The following is a 27,226-nucleotide window of genomic DNA, read 5'->3' on the forward strand; positions in this document are numbered from 1 at the left end:
TGCTTTAAATTTCAAAATATATGCTTTCTTTGTTGGTTCTTTGAGAGTATGAATAAAACATAAACCTCTGGCAAGACTGCTTAAGAAAAAGAGAACTCAGGGATAAAAAATGTCTTCAGTTTTCTAAAATTTATATAAGAATATATTATAAAATAAGTTGTATAAAACTATGTGTATGCAAACATATAGAACAGGATGGCATGTATTTGTCACATACCTAATATATGTATCTTATACATAAAATATACTTTACACATACATACATATACATACTATCACTGTGCTTATGCCAGATATTAACTCTTCTCAGTACTCTTTTTTGATTCTTTAATAAAAGTGTAATAATGATTGCTTTTGGATGGTATGAGTTAAATTACCTTTTTACTTTCTTCTTCATAATTTTTGTATTATTTCCATTTTTAAAAATGATCACACATTATTATTTTTATGATTAGGAAAAAATAGAGGATTAAAAAAAATTAAATATCATCTCTCTGGGATGAGCTCTTCCGGACCACCCTCTATAGACGAGTTCATCACTGGTCTCTCCAAAAGGTATTTTTATTTATTGACTGTGTCCTCCACTAATACCAAACATCCTGAAGATGAGGATCATGTCTCATGATCTAAGCACAGTGATACAAAAAGATTTAAGGCTTGTGATTTGAAATACCCTAAACAAGGCAGTGGCTCATTTGAAATAATTAAAAGTTGGTTATTAAAAATTAATCAATTAAATATTCAACTGCAAAGTAGTTGTTAATGGTTTTATTTCCAGCATATGTAGGAAAGAAAACCAAAAGTTCTCCTGTTGTAAGATGCCCATAAATGCTGTATAAGATAAGATAAATATATAAAAGTATTTTTTAGAGCAGTTTTTGGTTTACAACAAAATTGAGAGGAAGGTACAAAGATTTCCCATACACCCTCTGCCCCTAGACACCACACACATAAGCCTCCCCAACTGTCAACATCATTTAACAGAATGGTACTTTTTTGTTTTTACCAAGGATGAACCTACACTGACACATCATTATCACTTTAAGTTCATAGCTTACTTTAGAGTTCACTCCTGGTATTGTATATTCTATGGGTTTGGACAATTGTATAATGACATGTATTCATTATTATAATATCATATAGTGCTATTTCTGCCCTAAAAGTCCTCTGTGCTCTGCCTATTTATACCCACCCCCAACCACTGATCTTCTGTTTCCATAGTTTTGCCAGATAAACATCTTTTTACACACATAGATGAATTTGTAAGAAAAGTCTAGCCAAACTATCTGGGTTTAAATTGTGATTGTGCTACTTACTTGATAACTTTGGGGCAAATTTTAAAATCTCTCTAGCCTCAGTTTCCACATCTGTGACAGAGGTGATATCAGTACTTATTTCATAGGGTTATTGTGAAGTATAAATGAATTAAAATGTGTTAAATTCTTAGAATAATACCTGGTACCTAATAAACAATCAACTAATTATAGGCTTTAAATTATCTAATACTGTTATTATAGTCACTATTAAAAAGAAGTGTCAGAATCTCTATAATTGTAGATTTGCCAACTTTATAATTTTGTCAGTTTCCCCCTTTTATATTTTAAAAATAGACTATATAGTGGACTGTACTACTGGTGAGTTCAGATTTAGCATTGTTATATCTTCTTAGTGAATTGCTCTTTTTATCTTTATGGTTTCTTGCCTACCCTTGTAGCATCAGTTCAGTTCAGTTCAGCCCCTCAGTCATGTCCGACTCTTTGTGACCCCATGAATCGCAGCACGCCAGGCCTCCCTGTCCATCACCAACTCCCGGAGTTCACTCAAACTCACGTCCATCGAGTCGGTGATGCCATCCAGCCATCTCATCCTCTATCGTCCCCTTCTCCTCCTGCCCCCAATCCCTTCCAGCATCAGGGTCTTTTCCAATGAGTCAACTCTTCGCATGAGGTGGCCAAAGTACTGGAGTTTCAGCTTCAGCATCAGTCCTTCCAGTGAACACCCAGGCACAGTGCCTGACACATAGGACAGAAGTGAATGCACTACAGTTTGTTCTTCTGATTGACCCTGCCTTTACATGTTTCCAAATTGCCTCATTATGAAATTAATGTTTTAGATAAAATTCACATTAAGTTCTTCTAGGACTCAGGAATTGTTTGTAGAGGGTAGTATAAGAAACAAGGAAATACAGTAGTTATTACTAATATTCCCATAAGAATCTAGTAATTCTGTCTGCTTTTTCTTTTTTCTTAGAATATCCCTCCTCCCTTTCCCCCTTCCCCTCCCTTCCTCCCTCTCCTCCTCCTCCTTCTGCCCTCCTCCTCCTCCTTGTTTTTCATCAGAGGCCACATTAAAACATTCTAAAAGGATATTAATATTTGGATATCATTTGAGATACTCTGAGGAAAAAAATTTCAGAACATCGAAGAGGAGAAGAAATAATCTAAATTTTAATTTACTGAAATGGAAATCAGAAAAATAAACTGATGGAGAGTCAGCAATTTTAGCTGGAAGTTCTTATTTTGATTCAGTTCAGGCTTGGAAAACTTTGTAATAGTACAGGACCAAAAACAAACAAACAAAAATCTAGATTTAGAATGAATAAGCCAATATAATGAAAAAAGGAAGATCTTGACTTTTTTAATACAGATTTTTACAGATATATTTTATTTCTCCTCACATCATGGCACCCTTTAGTAGTAATTCTTTTATTAATAGGTGGAGGAAAACTGGGGCAGACTGTGTAGCATATGAAGGTATTCCTGTACCCATGTTCACAGCTAACTGATCTAACAGTTGTGTTCAGCTGGCCTCTGAAGTCATGGACAATTTTAAAACTTAAGTTGCCTGCCATGTATTCACAGGCACAAACTCTTACTGTAACTTTCTCAGGAGAGACTTAGAATCATAAGAGGCATAGGACTCTTACAGCTGAGAGGATTACCAAGAGCTAGAAGGGAAGCAGCTCAAAGAATTTCATATTTGTTCTGGAGCCACTGCAGAAACCCAGTGAAGATAATGACCTGGTATAGGGGCGCGGGGGTGATCACAGAAGGAAAGGCCCACGCTGGCAGATTTTCATTCAGGTTCCAAGCATCATTACAATGATTCCCAAGTTCCTTAACCTTAGAAGAAGTCTTAAAAAGTGTGACTAAACAACTTCAAAAAAAAAAAAAAAAAAAGGTGGACCAACACCACTAGTCATTACGACTCCACAGTCCATGTCTCAAAATTCCCCTACCCACTTTTCTATAAAAAGAAGTTCTACCTTTAGAGACAGACCTGTGCAGAAGTCTTTCCGGAAGCTTCAGGAGAAAAGACTCTTCCTGGAGTGAGGTGGAAACAGGCTTTCTGATTGGATGATCAGGGAGCGAGGCGGGAACTCGGTGACGTCGCACGCCAGATCTGGCCCCCAACGCCGCGTGCACTGTGTGCCTCTGCTCTGGAGCCGTTGTCTGCACGGTCGACTTCCTGTTCTGTACCTGGCAGAAGGGCTTTGGCTTTGGTAGCAGAGAGACAGCTGCTACTTCAGGTCTCTTCCAACTCGGCCTGCGGTGGGCAGAGATTGCCATCTTGCCTTTCACATTTACCTCGAGACTCACAGGGTCACAGCGTGGACCACTCTAGTCGCTTCTCCCGCCAGAGACATCCCAGATGGACGCCTCCTATGAAAAACTGTTTTCTCACCTAGACCATAATGAAGACGGGATCCTGGACATCTTTGAGCTTCTGGAAGGCCTGCAGGGTGTAGGGGTCATTCAGGATGGAGGGAAGGTGGGCTTCAGAGGGGCTGTGATCAGAGAGATGTTGGGGCTGAGAGTTCTGGAGGAGCCTTGGGCAGAGAAGCCTACAGTCAAATTTACAGGTTCCTAAACTTGATCTGGGCTGCCACTGTAGTTTTCAGGTCAATTACCAACCTTACTGAAGGAAGAATAACAATGTTACTAATAGTCTTCTCAAGCATTTTTCTCAGTTTTCCCCCTGGCTCTAATATGATAATTTAGGAATATAGTAAGGAATACAATAACCAATCATTACTAAGTGTTCCAAAAGTATCCAGGGAAGGAAAAAGACATCAAGGCAAGTCCTGAGACAAAATAACTAACTAGAGATGAACTCGGGCTTCTGAATTCAAATTGCTCTCAAGATATTGGATGCAAACTGGTTTTTGGGGTTACCTTGTTCAAGGTACTCACCTGTTATTAGTAGCCTATGAGCATCAACCCCAAGAATGCTCCCTCCCCTCTTTAGGGAACTGGCATAATCACTATGTGTGTGTTTTGAGAGTTGTGTGGTAGTTGAAACTTGTCTAATATTGGATTTTGAAGGAGGACAATCAGTCTGAATGGCTTGTAGTCTTGGGGTCTCACCCAAGCTAATATGTCCTTATAATTTGCTTTAATCATCAGACTTTTAAAAATGAGCTTGGGCATTGTTTGTTTTGCAGATCTCTCCCCCAGCAACCTAGGTTAGAGGATCCTTCTCAGTATGTGATGCTGCATGCATTTCTATTATTTCCAAGTAATTTTCTGTTTGGAAGTTATTATTGAGTATAATTATTGTTTTCCAATAATATTTGCTCTTTGGATGTTTAACTCAGAAGACTAGGAGATCCATGAGAGGTAAAGATTGGCAAATTCATTTGAAAAATTGGCACTTCATGCTCAAAAAACTGTCAGTTGGGTTCTGTCACGTTAAGATTTGGTAAAACTCTTCTTCTAATAAGCTGTGTGAACTTTGGAAGTCTATATTTTAATCATCCATTCAGTCATTGATCAGTTGTATTTTGAGCACATTTTATATGCCAAGCACTGTGTCTTGATTTCTTCATTTGTAACATCAGAGGCCTGGACTGGATATTGTCTATAGACCAGGCCAGTCCAAAATATTCTCTGTGTAAATTGCACTTGGATTTTTAAGTCATGTTTTCTTTTTAAACCTATTGCCCTTAATGCTTTTTTAAAGCTTCTCTTGTACTTAGATTTTCAAGTGTGACTTTTATTTATTTATTAGGAATAAACTAACCTTTCATAAGAAATTCTAGATTATGCCATAAACAGGTTCAGTCTTTGAAACACATTACTTCTTTATCAAAACAAAATTTTGTTTGTTTGTTTGTTGTTCTTGGTAATAGACGGTCTGAGCCATATATAAAAAGGCTTTTTGTGGCTGATGAGGGCTTATGTATCAAAACTCCAGAGGACTCTGCAGTAACTACAACAGTTCAGTTCAGTTCAGTTGCTCAGGCGTGTCCGACTCTTAGCGACCCTATGGACTGTAGCATGCCAGGCCTCCCTGTCCATCACCAACTCCTGGAGTTTACTCAAACTCATGTCCATTGAGTCGGTGATGCCATCCAACCATCTCATCCTCTGTTGTCCCCTTCTCACCTTTAATCTTTCCCAGCATCAGGGTCTTTTCAAATGAGTCAGCTCTTCGCATCAGGTGGCCAAAGTATTGGAGTTTCAGCTTCAACATCAGTCCTTCCAATGAATATTCAGGACTGATTTCCTTTAGGATGGACTGGTTGGATGTCCTTGCTGTCCAAGGGACTCTCAAGAGTCTTCTCCAACACCACAGTTCAAAAGCGTAAACTCTTCAGTGCTCAGCTTTCTTTGTAGTCCAACTCTCACATCCCTACATGACTACTGGAAAAACCATAGCCTTGACTGGATGGACCTTTGTTGGCAAAGAAACGTCTCTGCTTTTTAATATGCTGTCTAGGTTGGTCATGACTTTTCTTCCAAGGAGTAAGTGTCTTTTAATTTCATGGCTGCAGTCACCATCTGCAGTGATTTTGGAGCCCCAATAATAAAGTCTGCCACTGTTTCCACTGTTTCCCCATCTATTTGCCATGAAGTGATGGGACCAGATGCCATGATCTTAGTTTTCTGAATGTTGAGCTTTAAGCCAACTTTTTCACTCTCCTCTTTCACTCTCATCAAGAGGCTCTTTAGTTCTTCTTTGCTTTCTGCCATAAGAGTGGTGTCATCTGCATATCTGAGGTTATTGCTATTTCTCCCAGCAGTCTTGATTCCAGCTTGTGCTTCTTCCAGCCCAGGGTTTCTCATGTTGTACTCTGCTATAAGTTAAATAAGCAGGGTGACAATATACAGCTTTGATGTACTCCTTTTCCTGTTTGGAACCAGTCTGTTGTTCCATGTCCAGTTCTAACTGTTGCTGCCTGACCTGCATACAGGTTTCTCAGGAGGAAGGTCTGATGGTCTGGTATTCTCATCTCTTTAAGAATTTTCCACAGTTTATTGTGATCCACACAGTCAAAGCCTTTGGCATAGTCAATAAAGCAGAAATAGATGTTTTTCTGGAACTCTCTTGCTTTTTTGATGATCCAGCAGATGTTGGCAATTTGATCTCTGGTTTCTCTGCCTTTTCTAAATCCAGCTTGAATATCTGGAAGTTCACGGTTCATGTACTGCTGAAGCCTGGCTTGGAGAATTTTGAGCATTACTTTACTAGCGTGTGAGATGAGTGCAATTGTGTGGTAGTTTGAGCATTCTTTGGCATTGCCTTTCTTTGGGATTGGAATGAAAACTGACCTTTTTCAGTCCTGTGGCCACTGCTGAGTTTTCCAAATTTGTTGGCATATTCAGTGCAGCACTTTCACAGCATCATCCTTCAGCATTTGAAATAGCTCAACTGGAATTCCATCACCTCCACTAGCTTTGTTCGTACTGATGCTTCTTAAGGCCCACTTGACTTCACATTCCAGAATGTCTGGCTCTAGGTGAGTGATCATACCATCATGATTCTGGGTCGTGAAGATCTTTTTTATACAGTTCTTCTGTGTATTCTTGCCACCTCTTCTTAACATCTGCTTCTATTAGGTCCGTACCGTTTCTGTCCTTTATTGACCCCCATCTTTGCATGAAATATTCCCTTGGTATCTCTAATTTTCTTGAAGAGATCTCTAGTCTTTCCCATTCTGTTGTTTTCCTCTATTTCTTTTCATTGATCACTGAGAAAGGCTTTCTTATTTCTGCTTGCTATTCTTTGGAACTCTGCATTCAAATGGGTATATCTTTCCTTTTCTCCTTTGGTTTTTGCTTTTCTTCATTTCATAGCTATTTGTAAGGTATCCTCAGACAGCCATTTTGCTTTTTTGTATTTCTTTTTCTTGGGGGTGGTCTTGCTGTCTGTCTCCTCTACAATGTCATGAACCTCTGCCCATAGTTCATCAGGCACTCTGTCTATCAGATCTAGTCCCTTAAATCTGTTTCTCACTTCCACTGTAAAGTCATAAGAGATTTGATTCAGGTCATACCTGAATGGTCTAGTGGTTTTCCCTACTTTCTTCAATTTAAGTCTGAATTTGGCAATAAGGAGTTCGTGATTTGAGCCACAGCCACAGTCAGCTCTTGGTGTTGTTTTTGCTGACTGTATAGAGCTTCTCCATCTTTGGCTGCAATGAATCTATCTATCTGATAGATGTGAAATCTATCTGATTTCAGTGTTGACCATCTGGTGATGTCCATGTGTAGAGTCTTCTCTTATGTTGTTGGAAGAGGGTGTTTGCTATGACCAGTGTGTTCTCTTAGCAGAGCTCTATTAGCCTTTGCCCTGCTTCATTCTGTATTCCAAGGCCAAATTTGCCTGTTACTCCAGGTGTTTCTTGACTCCTACATTTGCATTCCAGTCCCCTATGATGAAAAGGACATCTTTTTTGGGTATTAATTCTAGAAGGTATTGTAGGTCCTCATAGAACTGTTCAACTTCAGCTTCTTCAGTGTTACTGGTCAGGGCATAGACTGGGATTACTATGATATTGAATGGTTTGCGTCGGAAACAAACAGAGATCATTTTGGCACTTTTGAGACTGCATCCAAATACTGCATTTCGGACCCTTTTGTTGACTATGATGGTTATTACATTTCTTCTAAGGGATTCTTGCCCATAGTAGTAGATATAATGGTCATCTGAGTTAAATTCACCCATTGCAGTCCATTTTAGTTCGCTGATTCCTAAAATGTTGGTGTTCCCTCTTGCCATCTCCTGTTTTTTCACTTCTAATTTGCCTTGATTCATGGACCTAACATTCCAGGTTCTTATGCAATATTATTGCTCTTTACAGCAATACAGTAACCACACAGAACCTTTTGTTTCAGGGAATGCTATCTCTGGTGACAGTCCAAGAAGCTTAACTATGACTTCTGTAACAGCCCCAAATGGTCAGGAATTGATTGATCACTGACAGTTCCCCAATTTTTGTCCCTGCTTCCAACTTAGGACCAACCAGAGAGAGCTAAATATGTCCCCCAACCAATCACACAGGGTGACCCATTTAAATCCGGAAGTTTTCCCAGGCCAGCAGTCTCCAGTCAGGGCACATTGGAAAACTCCTTTTTTCCTACTATAAAGTTTCTCACTCTTCTTCCTGCCTTTGAGCCAAGACACAAGTGCAAATCTCTGTATGTGTTGAGTAATTACAAAATAATTTCTAGATGAAAATCATCCTTAATCTAATTTTGAAAGTAATTAAAGATTAATAATTATTTTTTAGTGACAATAAAATGTATTTGCTTTTAAAATGTGATGATTGGTGGCATTTGAATCAAGACTATTTAGGTTGCAGATAAAAGAATTCTACTGATACTAGTTTAAACAAAAAAGACGAGAATTCTTTGTCGATACCCTTTATTAGTTTGAGGAAGCACTACTCAGAGTTTTTAGTTTGCTCAGAATTTTTAGTCATAATGATGTAGAATCCATCAAAAATTTTTCCACATTTACTAGGGTAAATGACGTTTTTATTCTGTTACTGTGGTAAATTATAAGATTAAAAAAAACATGTTAACCTAACCTGACATTACTGGTATACATTTATCTTTTATATATATGTGTGTCCATATATAATGTTATGTATATACATATTATAGTATTATATGTGAATATATAGTATCCATTTTATGTTGTATTCATATAATTATATACATAGTATATATATTATATTATTGTATCCATATACATTGGAAAATACCCTGATGCTGGGAGAGATTGGGGGCAGGAGGAGAAGGGGACAACAGAGGATGAGATGGCTGGATGACATCACCGACTCTATGGACATGAGTTTGGGTAAACTCCAGGAGTTGGTGATGGACAGGGAGGCATGGCGTGCTGCGATTCATGGGGTCGCAGAGTCGGACATGACTGAGCGACTGAACTGAACTGAACATTATATAGTATGTGTATGTATATTATTGTTTGTGAAATAATATTTCTCAAAACAAATGATTTTTCTTGATAGAGACAGACAATTTGATATGACAGCTTTTTATAAGGATCATCTTTAGGAAGAGATCATGTAATTTTGGAAATTCAAAAGGAGAAAGACTATTTTAAACATTTAAATTTAGGTCAAGATTTTGTCTTCTACCTTGGAATTTATAAAATACATTTCTTAATAGGAAAATAGCCGATTTCCTTAAAGTTTTTGTACAAAAAAATTCAGTATTTTAAACCCATATAAAATATCTCTATTTTTTTTATTTTTTATAGAAAATTTTCACTACTGGTGATGTCAACAAAGATGGGAAGCTGGATTTTGAAGAATTTATGAAGTACCTTAAAGACCATGAGAAAAAAATGAAATTGGCATTTAAGAGTTTGGACAAAAATAATGATGGTTTGTCTTTATTTTCTGTTTATCAACAGCTATGAAGAAGCACTTCTCATGCTTCCAAAAGTTTAAAAGAATGTATATTTTAGTCTTTTTTAGATGATAATTACTGCTTGTGCTAATATTTGTTTTTCTTAGTATATGATTTTTATATAGAATGTTTTTAGTGGAGAAAAGTTATATGTAGTTTTGTCCAATGAATCATAAACTGTGAGTAGGGCCTTTTGTAAAATATTAATTATGGAACCTTATGCTGATTTGACTTTAAGTTATGGTTTAAAAATAACAATTATATTTTCTTGCTCTCTGAGCAAGAGAGATTTATTTTTATTCATACTAAGCACAAGTGTTTTATATTCTAAACTTTAAACAACTTTCAGATTATCTTATATTTGATAAGTTGTTTTGAAAGAATTCCCTGTGATCAGAGAAGATACTCTCTGATTATGAAAGTTAGAAAAGAAAATAGCAGATAGATATTTAAATATATACCTTCTGATTGGGGTTATGGTTTTTCTATTTATTAATAGCTTGGAGTTAGAGTCCCAGTCATATAGAACAAAAAGCAAGGGCCACAGTAGGAGAAAAGAAGCAGCTATCAAACCCTTATCACCAGAGGCAACCTTTGATAAGAAGAGGGAGTTTATTTTAAAAATATATAATGTAGCCTCAGACCCCTCCCCATGCATAAGTGGTTGAGGCCATTCCATTCACAGATTTATTATTCAATAAACAAGTTAAACAAATAAACAGAAAATATGGTTCATACCAGGGTAGGCAAACTTTTTTGTTGTTTAATAAAAGGCCAGATAGGAAATATTTAGCCTAGTGAGCCATGTGATCTCAGTTGCAAGTACTTATCTCTGCTGTCATCCTGCAGAAATAGCCTTAGAGAGTATGTAAATGAGTGGGCATGGCTGTGTACCAATAAAACTTTATTTGTAAAAGCAAGCAACTGGCCTTATTTGGCCAGAAGGTTATAGTTTGCTGAAAAGTGAAAGTGAAAGTCGCTCAGTCGTGTATGACTCAGCTATGTGTGTGTTAGTCGCTCAGTGGTGTCCAACTCTTTGCAGCTCTATGGCCTGTAGCCCACCAGGCTCCTTTGTCCATGGGATTCTCCAGGCAAGAATACTGGAGTACATAGCTGTTCCCTTCTCCAGAGGATCTTCCCAACCCGGGGATTGAACCCAGGTCTCCCACACTGCGGGCAGATTCTTTACCAGCTGAGCCACCAGGGAAGCCCAAAGTGAGTTACTTAATCATGTCCGATTCTTTGCAACCCCATGGACTATAGAGTCCATCGAATTCTCCAAGTCAGAATACTGGAGTGGGTAGCTGTTCCCTTCTCCAGGGGTCTTCCAAACGCAGGAATCGAACCCAGGTCTCCTGCATTTGCAGGCAGATTCTTTGCCAGCTGAGCCAAAAGGGAAGCCCAAGAATACTGGAGTGGGCAGCCTGTTTCTTCTCCAGCAGATCTTCCCCACCCAGAAATTAAACCGGTGTCTCCTGCATTGCAGGTGGATTCTTTACCAACTGAGGTATCAGTGAAGCCCTGGTTTATACTGAACCTTAACTTTAGTTAGATTCAAGGCAATTTCCTTCAAACAAACAACTAAATCCTTTGAATGATTTTGATGATTGTTCAAATCTGTGACTCTCAGCTAGGAAGAACTGAGTTTGTGGTGGAAAGTAGTAGTGTTAGGACATTTATTAGCACCCATAAACCTTACATTGTATGCCCCAAGTCTACCTTAGTCTAATCTTATAGAAAAATTCAATTCTTACAGTCAACTTAGTTTCTTCCCACAAACTTTCATCCCACCCTGAACTCTCTGCACAGAAGGGACTGTCTGTATAGTGTTAGGTCAGGTAGTTCCTGGGAGATGAAGCGAACTAAGGATCATCTCCAGATAAGTAGAGGCTGATCTACTTATGTATGTATGGTGTGCACATATCAATGGTTAATTTCAGAAAGTTCTAAAGGAACCAGAAGAAATAAAGGTGAAGTCTTTCTATTTTATTTTTTAATTGAAGTATAGTTCATTTACAATGTATTAGTGGTGAAACTTATGATACATTTGTAGATCAAACAGTTTCCTCTCAATTTATCTTGTTTGTATATTTAAAAACACTTTCTCATTATAGGTTCATATTTGTGTTTATTAGACTTTCATATAGGAAACTGGGACTTCTCTGGTGGCTCAGTGATAAAGAATTTGCCTGCCAATACAGGAGACACGAGTTTGATCCCTGGGTTGGGAAGATTCCCTGGAGAAGGCAATGGCAACCCACTCCAGTATTCTTGCCTGGGAAATCCCATGGACAGAGGAATCTGGCAGGCTGTAGTCCATTGGCTTGCAAAAGAGTTAGACACAACATAGCGATTAACCAACAACAAAGGAAAACATATATAATCTATCCTAATTGTTCATGAATTCTGTATTTGAGAATTTGTCTACATGATAAAATTTAACTCCAAAAGTAACCCCGAAGTTGTACTCACAGTACTTTTGCAGTCATTCATGGATTTGCATAGAGAAGCTACAAGCTTCATTTGCTTGGTGAACACATTTCTAGGTGAGACAGAACAAGGTGACGCTCTGCTTCCCTGTTGTAGCTTTTGTACTGTAAATAAGTCCTTCTCCAGCCTACTTGGTAGCATGTCTTTTGCATTTTTGTGTTTTTTGTTGATGATTTCACTATTTACAATGGCTCCCAAAAGCAGTGCTGAAATGTTGATCCACATTCCTAAATGTGGGAAGGCCGTGAAGTGTCTTTGGAGAAAAATATATGTGTCAAAACACTTTACTCAGACAAGAGTTATAGTGCTATTGACCATAAGCTCACTGTTAATGAGTCAACATTTGTGTGTGTGTGTATATATATATATATATATATGTATATATATATATATATATATATAAACAAGGTGTATTTAAACAGAAACACACAGCAAACAAGCTTTTGTATTGATCAGTTGATGAGAAAATTGATGAGAAAACCAGAGGCTTACAGGAACCTAACCCCATATTTCCCTTAGGAACAATGGTTCCGTTTCCCTTAATTCTGTGTTCACAGTGACCTTATAGAAAGTAACCAGTGTGAATAGTGAAAATCAACTGTATTTCTTTGAGAGGGCAATTATAAAGGTGACTATTCAGAATGGTGTTTGAAGACTTTCATTGCTGAAAAGTCTGGCTGTTTCTGAAAGCCTCTGGCTGTCCAGATTCTCATGCTGCCACTAACAGTAATTTTTGTCTTCCTCTTTTCCTGGAGAACTTTGCTATTAATCCTGGTTTGGCATCAGACCGTCTCTTATTTTGTTTCATCCTTTTCTATTCATACTAGTCTTACGATCATCATGAGTCTGTGAGCTGCTTCAGGGAAATGCAGTCTTACAATTTACTGCTTGTATTTTCTCTTTCTTCTTCTCTGATTCTTCTCCTTTCCACAGCATGCTCTAATTGCTCTCATGATAATAATTTTCCTTCTTACATCATCCTGTTATCCCTGCTTTCTTCATTTTTATTGCTAGATCTCTCAAAAGAATATTTCACACTCTTTAGCTTCATTTAGTCATTTTTCTACTTTCTTTTAACTCAGTGAATACATCTTTATGCATAATTAATGCTTCATCATTTAATAAATGCATACTTTATATTTAAGAGATCCTACCTTAACTGAATTTACTTCAGAATCTGAGTGTCTTGATTTGTACGTCAGTTCTGTTGCTTCTTAATGTGGTTTCTTTGTAGGGCCATGTAAACTCAGTCTCTTCTTTCAATGGAATCATTATTTACCTACAAGGCTGTTGTGATTTTTGAATGAAATAATATATGTGTACTTATTTAATATATTTTTTAAAATTTGAGTTGGTGTTTCAGTATGTATTTAAGCAAATCTGTAACTCATCTTAATTCATAATATTACCTTAATCAGTTCAAGGCTTTCCCTTATAAAGTAAGGGATTTGAAAGTCATATTTCTAAGGTCCTTGTCAGTTCTGAGTTTATAATTTTTATTTTTTAAAGGAAAAATTGAGGCTTCTGAAATTGTCCAGTCTCTCCAGATACTAGGTCTAACTATTTCTGAACAACAAGCAGAATTGATTCTTCAAAGGTAAGCTCTTCATCTATTGACAACTGTGTTTTTTTTTTTATTTTAATATCTGGTATTAGAGATCTGCATTTGTAAGCATGGCTTAAAACAATTCTCTGCACCTTATCATTCCTTACAATATCTTTCCCCGCTTTTCTCCCTTTTCATTTTGTGTGTGCTTGTGCACCTAAAGTGTAGGAATGAGAAAACTCTCTCAAGACCTCCAGCCTGGTGGAATGACAGGAAGGTGCTAAGTCTCTACAGAAGGAGCCTAAAAGTTTTAGTACTATCTTTTTTCCTATTTGGTTTCTAATGTGACAGTAGAACTCATTGTTTCAAGATGAGGAGTCAAGCAGATGCATCACTTCTTTATCTTATGCATGACATGACTGGATAAGAGAGAAATCCTAAGGTCTCCTCATTGACTGACAAAGAAACTGATTTGAAAAAAACAAACAAGTCGAATAAAAAAAAATGGCAGAAAAACTGAACAGACATTTTTCCAAGAAAGATATACAGGTGGCCAACAGGCACATGAAAAAATGTTCAACATTGTTAATCATCAAAGAAATGCAAGTCAGAACTACAGTGAGATAGCACCTCACACCTGTGAGCATGACCATCATCAAAAAGACCTCAAATAAGGAACGCTGATGAGGACATGGAGAAAAGGGAACCCTTGTACTTTGTTGGTGGGAATGTAACTTGATGCACCCACTGTGGAACACAGTATGCAGGTTCCTCAAAAAACTAAAAATAGAGCTGTTTGATCCAGCAATTTCACTCCTGGGTACATATCAAAAAAAAAAAAAAATGAAAAGACTATTTCAAAAGATGCATGCACCCAGAATTCATAACAGCACTATTTACAATAGTCAAAAAGAAGCAACCTAAGTGTCCATCAACAGATGAATGGATAAAGAAGACATGGTAGATATATATAATGGAATATTACTTAGCCATAAAAAGGATGAAAATTTTCCATTTGCAACAACATGGATGGACTTAGAGGGATTATGTTTAGTGAAATAAGTCAGACAAAGAAAGATAAATACTGTATATTATCACTTATATGTGGAATCTAAAAAACTAGTGAACAGAAAGGAAACAGACTCATAGATAGTGAACAAACCAGTGGTTACTAATCGGGAGATGAAAGTGGGGAGGGCAAGATAGGGAGACAAGAGGTGCAAAGTACTATGTGTAAAATAAATAGGCTACAAGGATATATTGTGCAGCACAGGGAATAAAGCCAATATTTTATGATCACTATAAGTGGAGTATAGTCTATAAAAATTTTGAATCACTGTTGTACACCTGGAACTGATATATTATAAATCAGTTGTACCTCAATTTAAAAAAAAGAAAAAAGAGAAAATATGCCCCCCCCCCACATAAAAATAAATACCTATTTCTTTCAGAAAATAGAGATACAGTTTGAACATTATTGCCCAGGGCAGTCAGATTTAGTGTGTTATTTCACAGGATAGAGTGATAATTTCTAAAGTCTAAGTGTCCTTGAAGGCTTTTTTGTTACAAATACAGTACAGGGACCAATTAAAAAAAAATTGGTAACAGAAAATAGAAAACGATAGTTACATTATATTAGTATTCTTGTCAGTGTTTTCAGTCTTCAACATTACCTAAAAAGTTTCTTCCAAATGGCTTTATTGTCACGTTTATCTCCTTTTGTATCTGTACTGGTAGCATTTTCCTCCCTTCTGTCTATTCAGAATTTCTTCTGCAAGCAGCTGCTTAATAGAAAGGCCCAAACCTCAGAGCTATGCATTGGCATCCCTTTTGTTAACATCGAATCAGAAAGCCTTTCCTGAGGAAATGTAAAGCTAAAACATGAAAAGGAGATAAACAGCATTTAAAAATGTTTATTTTTGGCCTCACTGTGTGGTGTGCAGTTTCCCAACCAGGGATCCAACCCGTGCCCCTTGCAGTGGAAGTATGGAGTCCTAACCATTGGACCACCAGGGAAGGCCCTTAAAATAGCATTTTGAAAGTGGAATATGGGGTATGTAATATTCTGCCCCAAGGCCACATTTTTCCAGGAAACAGAGTATTTCTTTGATTTGCTGGCCAGAAATCGTATTCCTATATTCCTTTTGATAGCTTTAGGACCAATGCAAATTCCAGCCTAAGCTCCAGAGTAAATCACAGGTAATATAGAGGGTAGATTTTTAAATGACGCTATATAATTGTATATATAAATATTTTATGACAACCTTATTGATAAGTAGTTTACATACAAAAAAAATTCATTCTTTTAAAGTGTATAGGTCACTTGTTTTTAGTATTTTCAGGGAGTTGTGCAACCATCACCATTATCTAATTTTGGAACATTTTCATCAACCCCCAGAGTAACTGTATCCACTAGCAGTCATTCCTTACTCCTCACCCTGCAAGCTCCCAGCAGCCACTGATCTTTGTCTGTTCTGGACATTAACAAAAAAATGGAATCATTCAGCATGTGGCATTTGTGTCTGGCTTTTTTCACTTAGCGTGTTTTCAGGCTTCATCCATGTTGTAGCATGCATCACTACTTCATTCCTTTCTTAGACCAAGTTATATTCCATTTTATGTATATATCACACTTTATTTATCCATTCATCTACAGATGGACATTTGGGTTGCTTCCACTTCCAATATTTTTTGCTTCCAATATTCAGCTATCATGAATATTGCTGCTATGAATATTTGTGTACACAGTTTTTATTTGTGTGCACAGTTTTATGTGAACTTGTTTATAATTCTCTTCGGTATATACCTAGTGAAGAATTGCTGGGTCATATGGTAACTCTGTGTCCAACTGGTTGAAGAACCGACAGACTGCTTTCCATAGTGATTGCACCATTTTACAACCCCAGCAGCAGTGTATGGAGGACCTGAATTTCTCCACATCTTCCCTGACGTTATTTTCCGTCTTTTGATTTTTAACCATGAGTATGTGGTTATGAAGTGGTATCTCATCATGGTTTTTTTTGTTTCCCCAGTGGCTAATGTATATTCTTTTGCACTGTTAGGCTATTACTATTATTATTAGCATTTATACTTTTTCAGTAAAAATTTTAGAATATGTTTGGATTAGAGAAGAAGCTCAATTTTCCCTTTTATGAGACTTCTTTGTTACTCGACTTCTTTGTTACTCGCTCAAAACACTTTACTTCTGAAGCTTCTGGTCACCAAATATGTGGGTTTCCCCCCCCCAACAGGCAATTCTCAGTGATGCCAGCTGGATGTGATACAGTGTAATTCAGTTCTAACATTGTTGACCTGGAGGTAGTGTCAGGTCCCACAAGTTCAGGGCTCAGTTTCACAAGACTGCTCTCCACTTCAGATGCCAATCACAAGGAGTAGGAGGTCCCTAGATTACCCACATATTCTGTCTGACTTGGCTACAGATCAGAACTTCCCATGACCTTCTCCCCATTGGATTCAGTTACTTGCCAGACGGGTTCACAGAACTTGGGGAAATGTGTACTTGTGTTTATCAGTTTATGAAAGCATATAAAGGATACAGGTGAACAGCCAATAAAAAGATACACACAAGAGGAGGTCTGGGAGGGTCCCGAGCACAGGAGTTAGGATGTGTCACCCTGCTGGTGTGTTTATTAACCAGAAGCTCCCTGAATCCTATACTGTAGGGATTTTTATGGAGGCTTCTTCACATAGTCATGATCAGTTATTAACTCCATTTTCAGTCCCTTTCCCTCTCTGGAGAATTGGGGGCTGGGGTTGGGAGGGAAGGGGCTGAAAATTCCAAGCTTCTGATCATGGCTTAGTTTTCCTGATGACCATTCCTCATCCAGGTGCCCAGCCAGAGTTGCCTCATTAGAAAAGAGATGCCCTAGAGCTTGTATCACTTACAAAGTAGAAGGGCTGTAGGGACTCTGAGCCAGGAGCAGGGAACAGAGACCAAATTATACATTTTCTATTATCTCACAATTGTGTTTTCAGTAGTAGAAATCACAGATTTCCCCTTGACGGCTCAGCCATCAGTGTGACTCATATATCTCCAAATGTCAGTTTCTTTTCTGCCATTTCACTGTCTCCTACCTTTTCCAAGACTGAATTCATGGAAAAGAAATGTGAAAGGTGCTGTTTGAAACAGCTGTGGCTGAATCATCAGAGTATGAGACAGGAACCATAGCCTATTGAAATATAGCCTCCTAGTTCTCCTTTTTCAGTAGAAGATGTGGTGGGGAGTAGCTGAAATAGGTGTCTCTCGCAAATATGTATGCTTCATGTATCTTTATCTTCTGCTTTCAAATAAAAAAGCCACTTTCCTTCTAGGCTCTCATCTCCATCCATCTTTCCTCTCATTTCCTTACCTCTAGTTCCCTCTCTACATCTATTGAGGACATCGGCACTTGTCAAATGGTCATTTTCTCTTTGTCCAAAGTCCTAGGAAACCGCAGTGTTCATGCTGGTGGTCCCCCTTACTTTTTAGCATTAATGTTCCTCACTTTCCTCAACACCTGAGCCTTTTATTCCATTTTGCTTCAGTAGCCCACTCGCTCTCCAATTGTATCATAACTTGAAGCTGCTCCTCCTCCGAAGTCTTAAATACCTGTGTCCTACCTTATGAGCCTTCTTCCTCTAGATTCTACACTGCCTTGTTCCTCTGGTACTTGCATTTTGACTTACAGACCTCTGGCCCCTTCATTTCTACCAGTTCATCAATCTTCTCTTGATTCTTTCACCATTCCTACTTGCTTTCTCCCAATCCTGAACTATCCTCTCAGTTGTTCTCTTTGCCCCAGCATTTGGACTATGAAGTATTTCCAGAGAAAAATGAAACTGTACTGATCCAGGAATAACCAAGACATTCTTGGAGAGCCATAAGGAGCTGGGGGCCTGCTCCATCAGATTATCAAGAGTTGTTATAAGCTATAATTAAGATATAGTGAGTGGTGTTGCTATACAGATAGACAAATTGACAAATGGAACTTACCCTCCCAGTAACAGACTCATCCACGTTTGGGATTTGTCACACAAGAGAAGCAGCTTTGCAAATCCCTTTGAAAAGAAGAGACTATGCAATAAATGGTACTAGTGCTTCTGGTTATCCATGCAGACAGAAATACAGTTGGATACCTGCCTTACGCCATGCATAGAAATCACAGAAATAGAAGGCAAATTATGGTTACCAAAGGGGAAAGGGTAAGGGGAGGGATAAATTAGGAGTATGGGATTAACAGATATAAACTACTAAACACAAAATAGATAAGCAACAAGGATTTACTGTATACCACATATTCAGTATCTTGTAATAACCTGTAACAGAAAAGAATCTGAAATATATACAACTGAGTCACTTTGCTATATACCTGAAACTAGCATAATATTGTAAATCAACTATATTTCAATTGAAAAAAATCAAACTAAATGTGTAATACCTCTAAGGGAAAAATAAGCACATGTCTATATCTCAGTATAGGGAAGAGTTTATTTTAAAAAATACAGAAGTCAATAACCATAAATGAAAAGATTGATAAATTCAGCTATATTAAAATTAAGAGCATCTAGGAGATCAGACCAGTTAATCCTAAAGGAAATCAACCCTGAATGGTCATTGGAAGGATTGATGCTGAAGCTGAAGATCCAATATTTTGGCCAGCTGTTGCAAAGAACTGACTTATTTGAAAAGACCATGATGCTGGGAAAGAGTGAAGGCAAAGGAAAAGGGGGTGGCAGAGGATGAGATGGTTAGATAGCATCACTGACTCAATGGACATTAATTTGAGCAAACTCTGGAAGATAGTGGAGGACAGAGGAGCCTGGCGTGCCACAGTCCATGGGGTCACAAAGAGTTGGACATAAATTTAGCGACTGAACAGCAACAATAATTCATGGATACTATAAATAAAGTGAAAAGACACAGTACTTGCTAATTTATAACTTGAAGGATTAAATCAATTATATAAAAAACTACACACATTTAAGAAGAGGACACAGCCCATTAGAAAAATGGGCAAAAGATATGAACAAGCATTTCACAAGAAGAAAAAAATGGATAGCAGATGAATAGGATAAGTTGGTCAACTGCGTTAGTAATTTGAAGAGAAATACAGTTTAAACCCACACGGGACTATCTTAAGTTTGTTGACACTGAGGATTCTGTGGCTGTAAGCTAGAGCTTAAAATTCATTTATTCATTTAGTTAGTAATTTGCTCTGTGCTAGGCACTGTTTTAGACACTTTGGCCATATCAGTGAATAAAATAAACAAACATCCATGCCTTGTAGAGGATGTTTGCATGTGGAGGGTTGAGGGATAGGATCAGACAATAAGCAATTGCATTAAAATGGAAAGTAGTACTAAAAATAGAGTAATAAATATGGCAACCCTGAAGAATAATGTTATAAACATCAGTAGTAACTAGGACTTAGGCAAATATGAAATGTTAATACCTGTGTGCTAGAACAAATGAAAATTTAAGTGTAATTTCATGTATGCATATCAAAGTTAAAAGTGAAGCCAGAAAATATCAAAAATATCTGAAAATAGCATTTTATTTGTCGTCTTTATGCATCACTTTCACACAATTCATAGAATAAATAAAAAATCTGGAGGAGATGCTTAAGCTTTTTTTTTTTCAGAAATATTCATTAATTAAACAAATAATTGAGCACAATCTTTTTGCTGATCACTTTATGTCCTGGGTCTCACAGTAGTGAACAAAACATTCAAAATCCTGGGCAGTTTAGAGTCACTTTTAGGGGAAAAAACAGGTACAAATTACATTATTGCCAAGAAACTTCTAAAACAAGCAAAAAGTTAATGAAAAATATTCAAGGCTACAATATATTAACTGTAAATAGTGAAGATAAGGTACTAGGATTTCTTAAGACTCAAAAGGCTGAATCACCAAGTTTGATTTTTTAAAAATTCTGTTTATTTTTAATTGATTGATGGTTGCTTTACAATAGATTTTTTTAAAATATATAATCACTGCTAGTTTTCTTAGCACAGAGAAAACTGGAGAAGGAAATTGATAGTGTATATTGAGTACATTCAAAAGTTACATCCAAATGTTAAAATAGAACATTAAGAACTGTCTTCCTGAGCCAGTGTAAGAAAAATGAATCATTAGTTTATTCATTACTACTCCCCATTTTTTTTTAATTTTTGAAAATTTATTTTAATTGGAGGCTAATTACAATATTGTGGTGGTTTTTGCCATATGGTCACATGAATCAGCCATGGACTACCCCCCAATTTTATCTTCATTAGCTCACTGACTTGGAGTTTGATGGAGCACCAAAAGTAGCTTTTAGTGAGATCCATAAATTTGGAGTCCTTTTTTATTTAAAATGGTTAAAACTAACAGATCATCAAATGCTTGTTGCCATTTGTCATTTCCAAAAACCTTAGAAGAATATTAAGTTGGAAGAAAAATTGTCATTCTGCAACATGGCCAATAATGTTATTTTTATTTAAAATTATATTTTATTTTTTAATCAGCTTCTTTTTGTTTTCAGCATTGATGCCGATGGGACAATGACAGTGGACTGGAATGAATGGCGAGACTACTTCTTATTTAACCCCGTTACAGATATTGAGGAAATCATCCGTTTCTGGAAACATTCTACTGTGAGTCCACTTTATGTATTAATTGTCACTTATTTGGAGCTGTAAACCATTGGTATAGTTATTATCCAGGAGTACTCTGCAACACTTGTGGATCAGGTGCCTAAGTCTCTGTAGCTAGCTCATTGACTTATAAGAATTCTACATACCCTGTTAGGTGTGGGGACTTCCCTGGTGGCTCAGACGGTAAATCATCTGCCTACAATGTGGGAGACCTGGGTTCAATCCCTGGGTCGGAAAGATCCCCTGGAAAAGGAAATGGCAACCCACTCCAGTGCTCTTGCCTGAAAAATCCTATGGACGGAGGAGCCTGGTAGGCTACAGTCCATGGGGTCTCAAAGAGTCAGACATGACTGAATATCTTAAAAAAAAAAAAAAACCAACCCAAGACTTCATAAAGATTGCAGATGTAGTTCCTATGTTTGCCATTCACAAAACTTGGAAGAGCTACTGCCTTCCAGAAATCTTGTGAAGATAAGCTGCTCAGCTTTTATAGCCATTTAAGGATTCTGCCTTCAGTTCAGTTGCTCAGTTGTGTCTGACTCTTTGTAACCCCATGAATTGCAGCACTCCAGGCCTCCCTGTCTATCACCAACTCCTGGAGTTTACGCAAACTCTTGTCCATCGAGTTGGTAGTACCACCCAGCCATCTCATACTCTGTCGTCCCCTTCTCCTCCTGCCCCTAATCCCTCCCAGCATCAGAGTCTTTTCCAACGAGTCAACTCTTCACATGAGGTGGCCAAAGTATTGGAGTTTCAGCTTCAACATCAGTCCTTCCAATGAACACCCAGGACTAATCTCCTTTAGGATGGACTGGTTGGATCTCCTTGCAGTCCAAGGGACTCTCAAGAGTCTTCTCCAACACCACAGTTCAAAAGCATCAATTCTTTGGTGCTTAGCTTTCTTCATAGTCCAACTCTCACATCCGTACATGACCACTGGAAAAACCATAGCCTTGAGTAGACAGACCTTTGTTGGCAAAGTAATGTCTCTGCTTTTTAATATGCTGTCTAGGTTGGTCATAACTTTCCTTCCAAGGAGTAAGCATCTTTTAATTTCATGGCTACAATCACCATCTGCAGTGACTTTGGAGCCCAAAAAATAAAGTCTGACATTGTTTCCCCTGTTTCTCCATCTATTTCCCATGAAATGATGGGACCAGATGCCATGATCTTCGTTTTCTGAATGTTGAGCTTTAAGCCAACTTTTTCACTCTCCTCTTTCACTTTCATCAAGAAGCTCTTTAGTTCCTCTTCACTTTCTGCCATAAGGGTGGTGTCATCTGCATATCTGAGATTATTGATATTTCTCCCAGAAATCTTGATTCCAGCTTGTGCTTCTTCCAGCCCAGCATTTCTCATGTTGTACTCTGCATAGAAGTTAAATAAGCAGGGTGACAATGTACAGCCTTGATGTACTCCTTTTCCTATTTGGAACCAGTCTGTTGTTCCATGTCCAGTTCTAACTGTTGCTTCCTGACCTGCATATAGATTTCTCAAGAGTCAGCATAGGTTATATACATATATATACAGCATATAGAAACTGTATAGGTTTCTATACAGTCAGCAAAAACAAGACCGGGAGCTGACTGTGGCTCAGATCATGAACTCCTTATTGCCAAATTCAGACTTAAACTGAAGAAAGTAGGGAAAACCACTAGACCATTCAGGTATGACCTAAATCAAATCCCTTACGATTATACAGTGGAAATGAGAAATAGATTTAAGGGACTAGATCTGATAGAGTGCCTGATGAACTATGGACAGAGGTTCGTGATGTTGTACAGGAGACAGGGATCAAGACCATCCCCATGGAAAAGAAATGCAATAAAGCAAAATGGCTGTCTGAGGAGGCCTTACAAATAGCTGTGAAAAGAAGGGAAGCGAAAAGCAAAGGAGAAAAGGAAAGATATAAGCATCTGAATGCAGAGTTCCAAAAAATAGCAAGGAGAGATAAGAAAACCTTCCTCAGTGATCAGTGCAAAGAAATAGAGGAAAACAATAGAATGGGAAAGACTAGAGATCTATTCAAGAAAATTAGAGATACCAAGGGAACATTTCATGCAAAGATGGGCTCGATAAAGGACAGAAATGGTAGGGACCTAACAGAAGCAGAAGATATTAAGAAGAGGTGGCAAGAATACACAGAAGAACTGTACAAAAAAGATCTCCATGACCCAGATAATCACGATGGTGTGATCACTCACCTAGAGCCAGACATCCTGGAATGTAAAGTCAAGTGGGCCTTAAGAAGCATCACTATGAACAAAGCTAGTGGAGGTGATGGAATTCCAGTTGAGCTATTCCAAATCCTGAAAGATGATGCTGTGAAAGTGCTGCACTCAGTATGCCAGCAAATTTGGAAAACTCAGCAATGGCCACAGGACTGGAAAAGGTCAGTTTTCATTCCAATCACAAAGAAAGGCAATGCCAAAAAATGCTCAAACTACCGCACAACTGTACTCATCTCACACGCTAGTAAAGTAATGCTTAAAATTCTCCAAGCCAGGCTTTAGCAATATGTGAACCGTGAACTTCCAGATGTTCAAGCTAGTTTTAGAAAAGACAGAGGAACCAGAGATCAAATTGCCAACATCCGCTGGATCATGGAAAAAGCAAGAGAGTTCCAGAAAAACATCTCTTTCTGCTTTATTGAGTATGCCAAAGCCTTTGACTCTGTGGATTCTGCCTTAGGGAAGGGTGAAGGTTACAGGCTGTTACTTCGTACAGATAATATATCACTGAGATAATATAGCTCAGTACCTCATGCTTGATATGGCCAAAGATCCCTTCTGAAACTTGCTTATTCAGATTTATCTCTGGAATAAGGCATCTGTCATAATAATCATGGAAGGTTAAATAAAAGTTTGGCTCATCTGCTCAGCACTGTACACCTATCTCTCTGTATTCCTCAAAACTTTTGAATTTTAATTAAATTATATTAATATCCTGCTGAAATATCTTGACATAAATAAAAATTCATTTCAGTGTGCAATCTGTTCCTGGAAACAATGGAAACTCTTTGAGAGAATTTTAATTTTTCTAATAGGCTTGACTTCTATACTTATTCCTGGATTTCAGTACATTTTATATGTACTAAATGAAGCCTAGCATTCACACTGCCCCTAGTAACAACGCCTAACCTTACCTAGAAAATTGTAAAATTAATGGTGACAAATGCTGGCAGAGGATGAGATGGTTAGATAGCATCACTGACTCAGTGGACATGATTTTGAGCAAACTCCAGGAGATAGTGAAGGACACCGGAACCTGGTGTGCTGCAATCCATGGGGTTGCAGAGTCAGACATGACTTAGCAACTGAACAACAGAAAATGATGCCTTTTCAACTATGAGTATAAAATAATACTATATTAGTAGTTCAGTTGCCTTGATAAAATGTATGCTTATGTGAAATCATATTTATGTAATCAAATTATTATTTTATCTTTGGAGATAGTTAATAGTCGAGGCTATAATCATGTATCCATTTTTTTGATAGTAAAAATGAAGTAGAGGGTTTCTATTGTAGCATAGCTTCTAACCCTGACATTCTTACCTATAAAATCCTTTACACTAGAACCATTTAGATAATAAAGCTGTAAAAATATTATTATACAGTTTTGTTTCTGTCAAGTTATATTTGTAATCCATTGTAATGTTTAGAATAGATTAAAAGGTAGATAATTTTAAACAGTACCTACCTGTTAGCTAAATTTTTAAATGGCAAGTTAGATTTATAAAAATATTTATAGACAGGAAATAAGTTTAGGACATTCACATTACAATTTTAATTTAATTTTCATTTATATATTTAGAGCACATATCATGATATAAAATATAATGTAGATATAATTTTGAGATAAAAGGAGTATCTTTGAAGAACTGACAAAATAATTCTTTCTATAGCTAGTAAGATTCTTTACATCTGATAAAACACTGCTCTTTCATGCTAACTGAGACCTGGAAAAGTTATCCTGAATCTGTTAAGAAAATTTGTAATTGTTGGTATTGTAAATTTGTAATTACTGTTAGTTTTCATTTCTTGTGGACTGATACTGTACTTTATTTAGTGTAAATAGGCAATTTATAATCCTAAATGCTCAGATTGGTTTAGTATAATACTTTCTAAGGATTGAAACTGATCTTTATAAAATAACACGTAATTCTTCTCTCAAAGAAACAAACCTTCTGGAATGATCTATCTTTAATTGAAGGAGCCTGGGTATTTTTTTTCCATTTTAACAGGGTATTGACATAGGAGATAGTTTAACTATTCCAGATGAATTCACAGAAGATGAAAAAAAGTCGGGACAGTGGTGGAGGCAGCTTTTGGCAGGAGGTGTTGCCGGGGCCGTCTCTCGGACAAGCACGGCCCCTCTGGATCGTCTGAAAGTCATGATGCAGGTGAGCTTTAGGACCTTGTGTCTAAGTGCATCCAAAATATTCTGAAATAGTGAGAAATGTGGTACTTTGAAAAAAGATAAAAGATATCTCAGTAATAATCATACCTTTAAAAAGGAGTCTCTCATTTTTATTGCTATTAATCCTAAATTCAGTCCATGTAAGTATTTATTTTAAATTGTTGGTACATATGTATGTGCTCAGTCACTCAGTCGTGTCTGACTCTTTGTGACCCTATGGACTATAGCCTGCGAGGTTCCTCTGTCCGTGGGCTTTTCCAGGTAAGAATACTGGAATGGGTTGCCATTTTCTTCTCCAGGAAGGTGTGATGAACTTTTAATCTTGGCATCCTGTACCTATTCAAATGTTTAATTAGAAAGGAAATCTCTGGCCATTGTTGTAGTACTCTCCTTAAACTACTTATATTTTCCTTCTATTTTATGTACTTTCTTAAAAGAGGGTTTTTTTTCTGAAATCTAGACTGTTGGAACAAGGATGTAATTTAAAAAGTTATTCTAAATCTGAGGTTAGCAGAAGGGACCTGGTTTTATAGATTGACTTTGCTATTTACTAGCAATGTAACCCTGGCTGGTTGGTGCTCATTATGGTAACCCATTTAATCTAATAATGCAGCCAGGGGATTTTATCCTCATATTATCTGGCTCAGAGAGTTGAATAACTTTTCCCTCACAACAAATTAGACAAGGAATGGAGTGTTTTTGACTATATTTCTCATACTGCCTGAAACCCCTGAGGCTTCATTTTCTTTCATTCTAGAATGGGAGCAAGACTATCTAGCAAGAGTGGTAAAAACATTAAACAATGTAAGTTATGGGAAAATGCCTGGTAGGCTGGAATACCCCCCTAGAATATAGTAGTTGCTTTAAGAAGGTTTTTTAAAAATTGTATTATTGTTCCTGTGGTCAGTACTTTTGTATTTGTCCTTAGATTTCTGTACGGAATGATTTCTGACAATATTTTCAACGAGAATTCATCTAGAATATATCTACATCTCAAAATATATTTAGGGGTAATGATACTGCTTTAAAGAGAAAGGAGAGAGAATCAGCATGTATTTTTGTTTTTAGGAATGGTAGTAAATTGGCTGAGAAATTTTGAATAAGCTTTCATCTTTCCTTTGTCATATTTTACTGTGCAGTTTATTTAAAATAAAATGGATATATTTTGACTTTATTTCCTACAAGTTCAGAAAGTTTCTCAAAGTACCTTTGGATTCAGTAATTCACAGAACTCACTTTAAGCTTTTATACTTATGGTTATGGTTTATTATAGCTAAAGATACAGATTACAATCAGCCAAGGAGCAAAAAACATAGGGCTGAGTCCATGGAAGAGTCAAATGCAGAATTTCTGTTGTTTTCTCCCCGAAGAGTCACAGTGTGTTATTTCTTGGCATCAGCCTGTGACAACATGCACAGAGTTGCAAACTGGTCAAGGAAGCTCACCTAAGTCTTTGATGTTGAGGGTTTTTATT

General features: G+C 37.3%; 1 protein-coding gene across 1 annotated transcript in view; it reads left to right on the forward strand.

Annotated features, from left to right (window-relative positions):
• The window catches only part of LOC113889539 (calcium-binding mitochondrial carrier protein SCaMC-1), a 57,788-nt gene that overhangs the window by 1,823 nt on the left and 28,739 nt on the right, over positions 1-27,226 (forward strand). The window contains exons 2-5 of the mRNA XM_027536345.1: positions 9,511-9,637; positions 13,662-13,749; positions 21,222-21,333; positions 25,577-25,735. Coding sequence (XP_027392146.1) covers positions 9,511-9,637; positions 13,662-13,749; positions 21,222-21,333; positions 25,577-25,735 — 486 coding nt within the window. The remainder of the gene's footprint in view (positions 1-9,510; positions 9,638-13,661; positions 13,750-21,221; positions 21,334-25,576; positions 25,736-27,226) is intronic.

Source organism: Bos indicus x Bos taurus, chromosome 3 (assembly GCF_003369695.1).
Source record: "Bos indicus x Bos taurus breed Angus x Brahman F1 hybrid chromosome 3, Bos_hybrid_MaternalHap_v2.0, whole genome shotgun sequence".
NCBI lineage: Eukaryota > Metazoa > Chordata > Mammalia > Artiodactyla > Bovidae > Bos > Bos indicus x Bos taurus.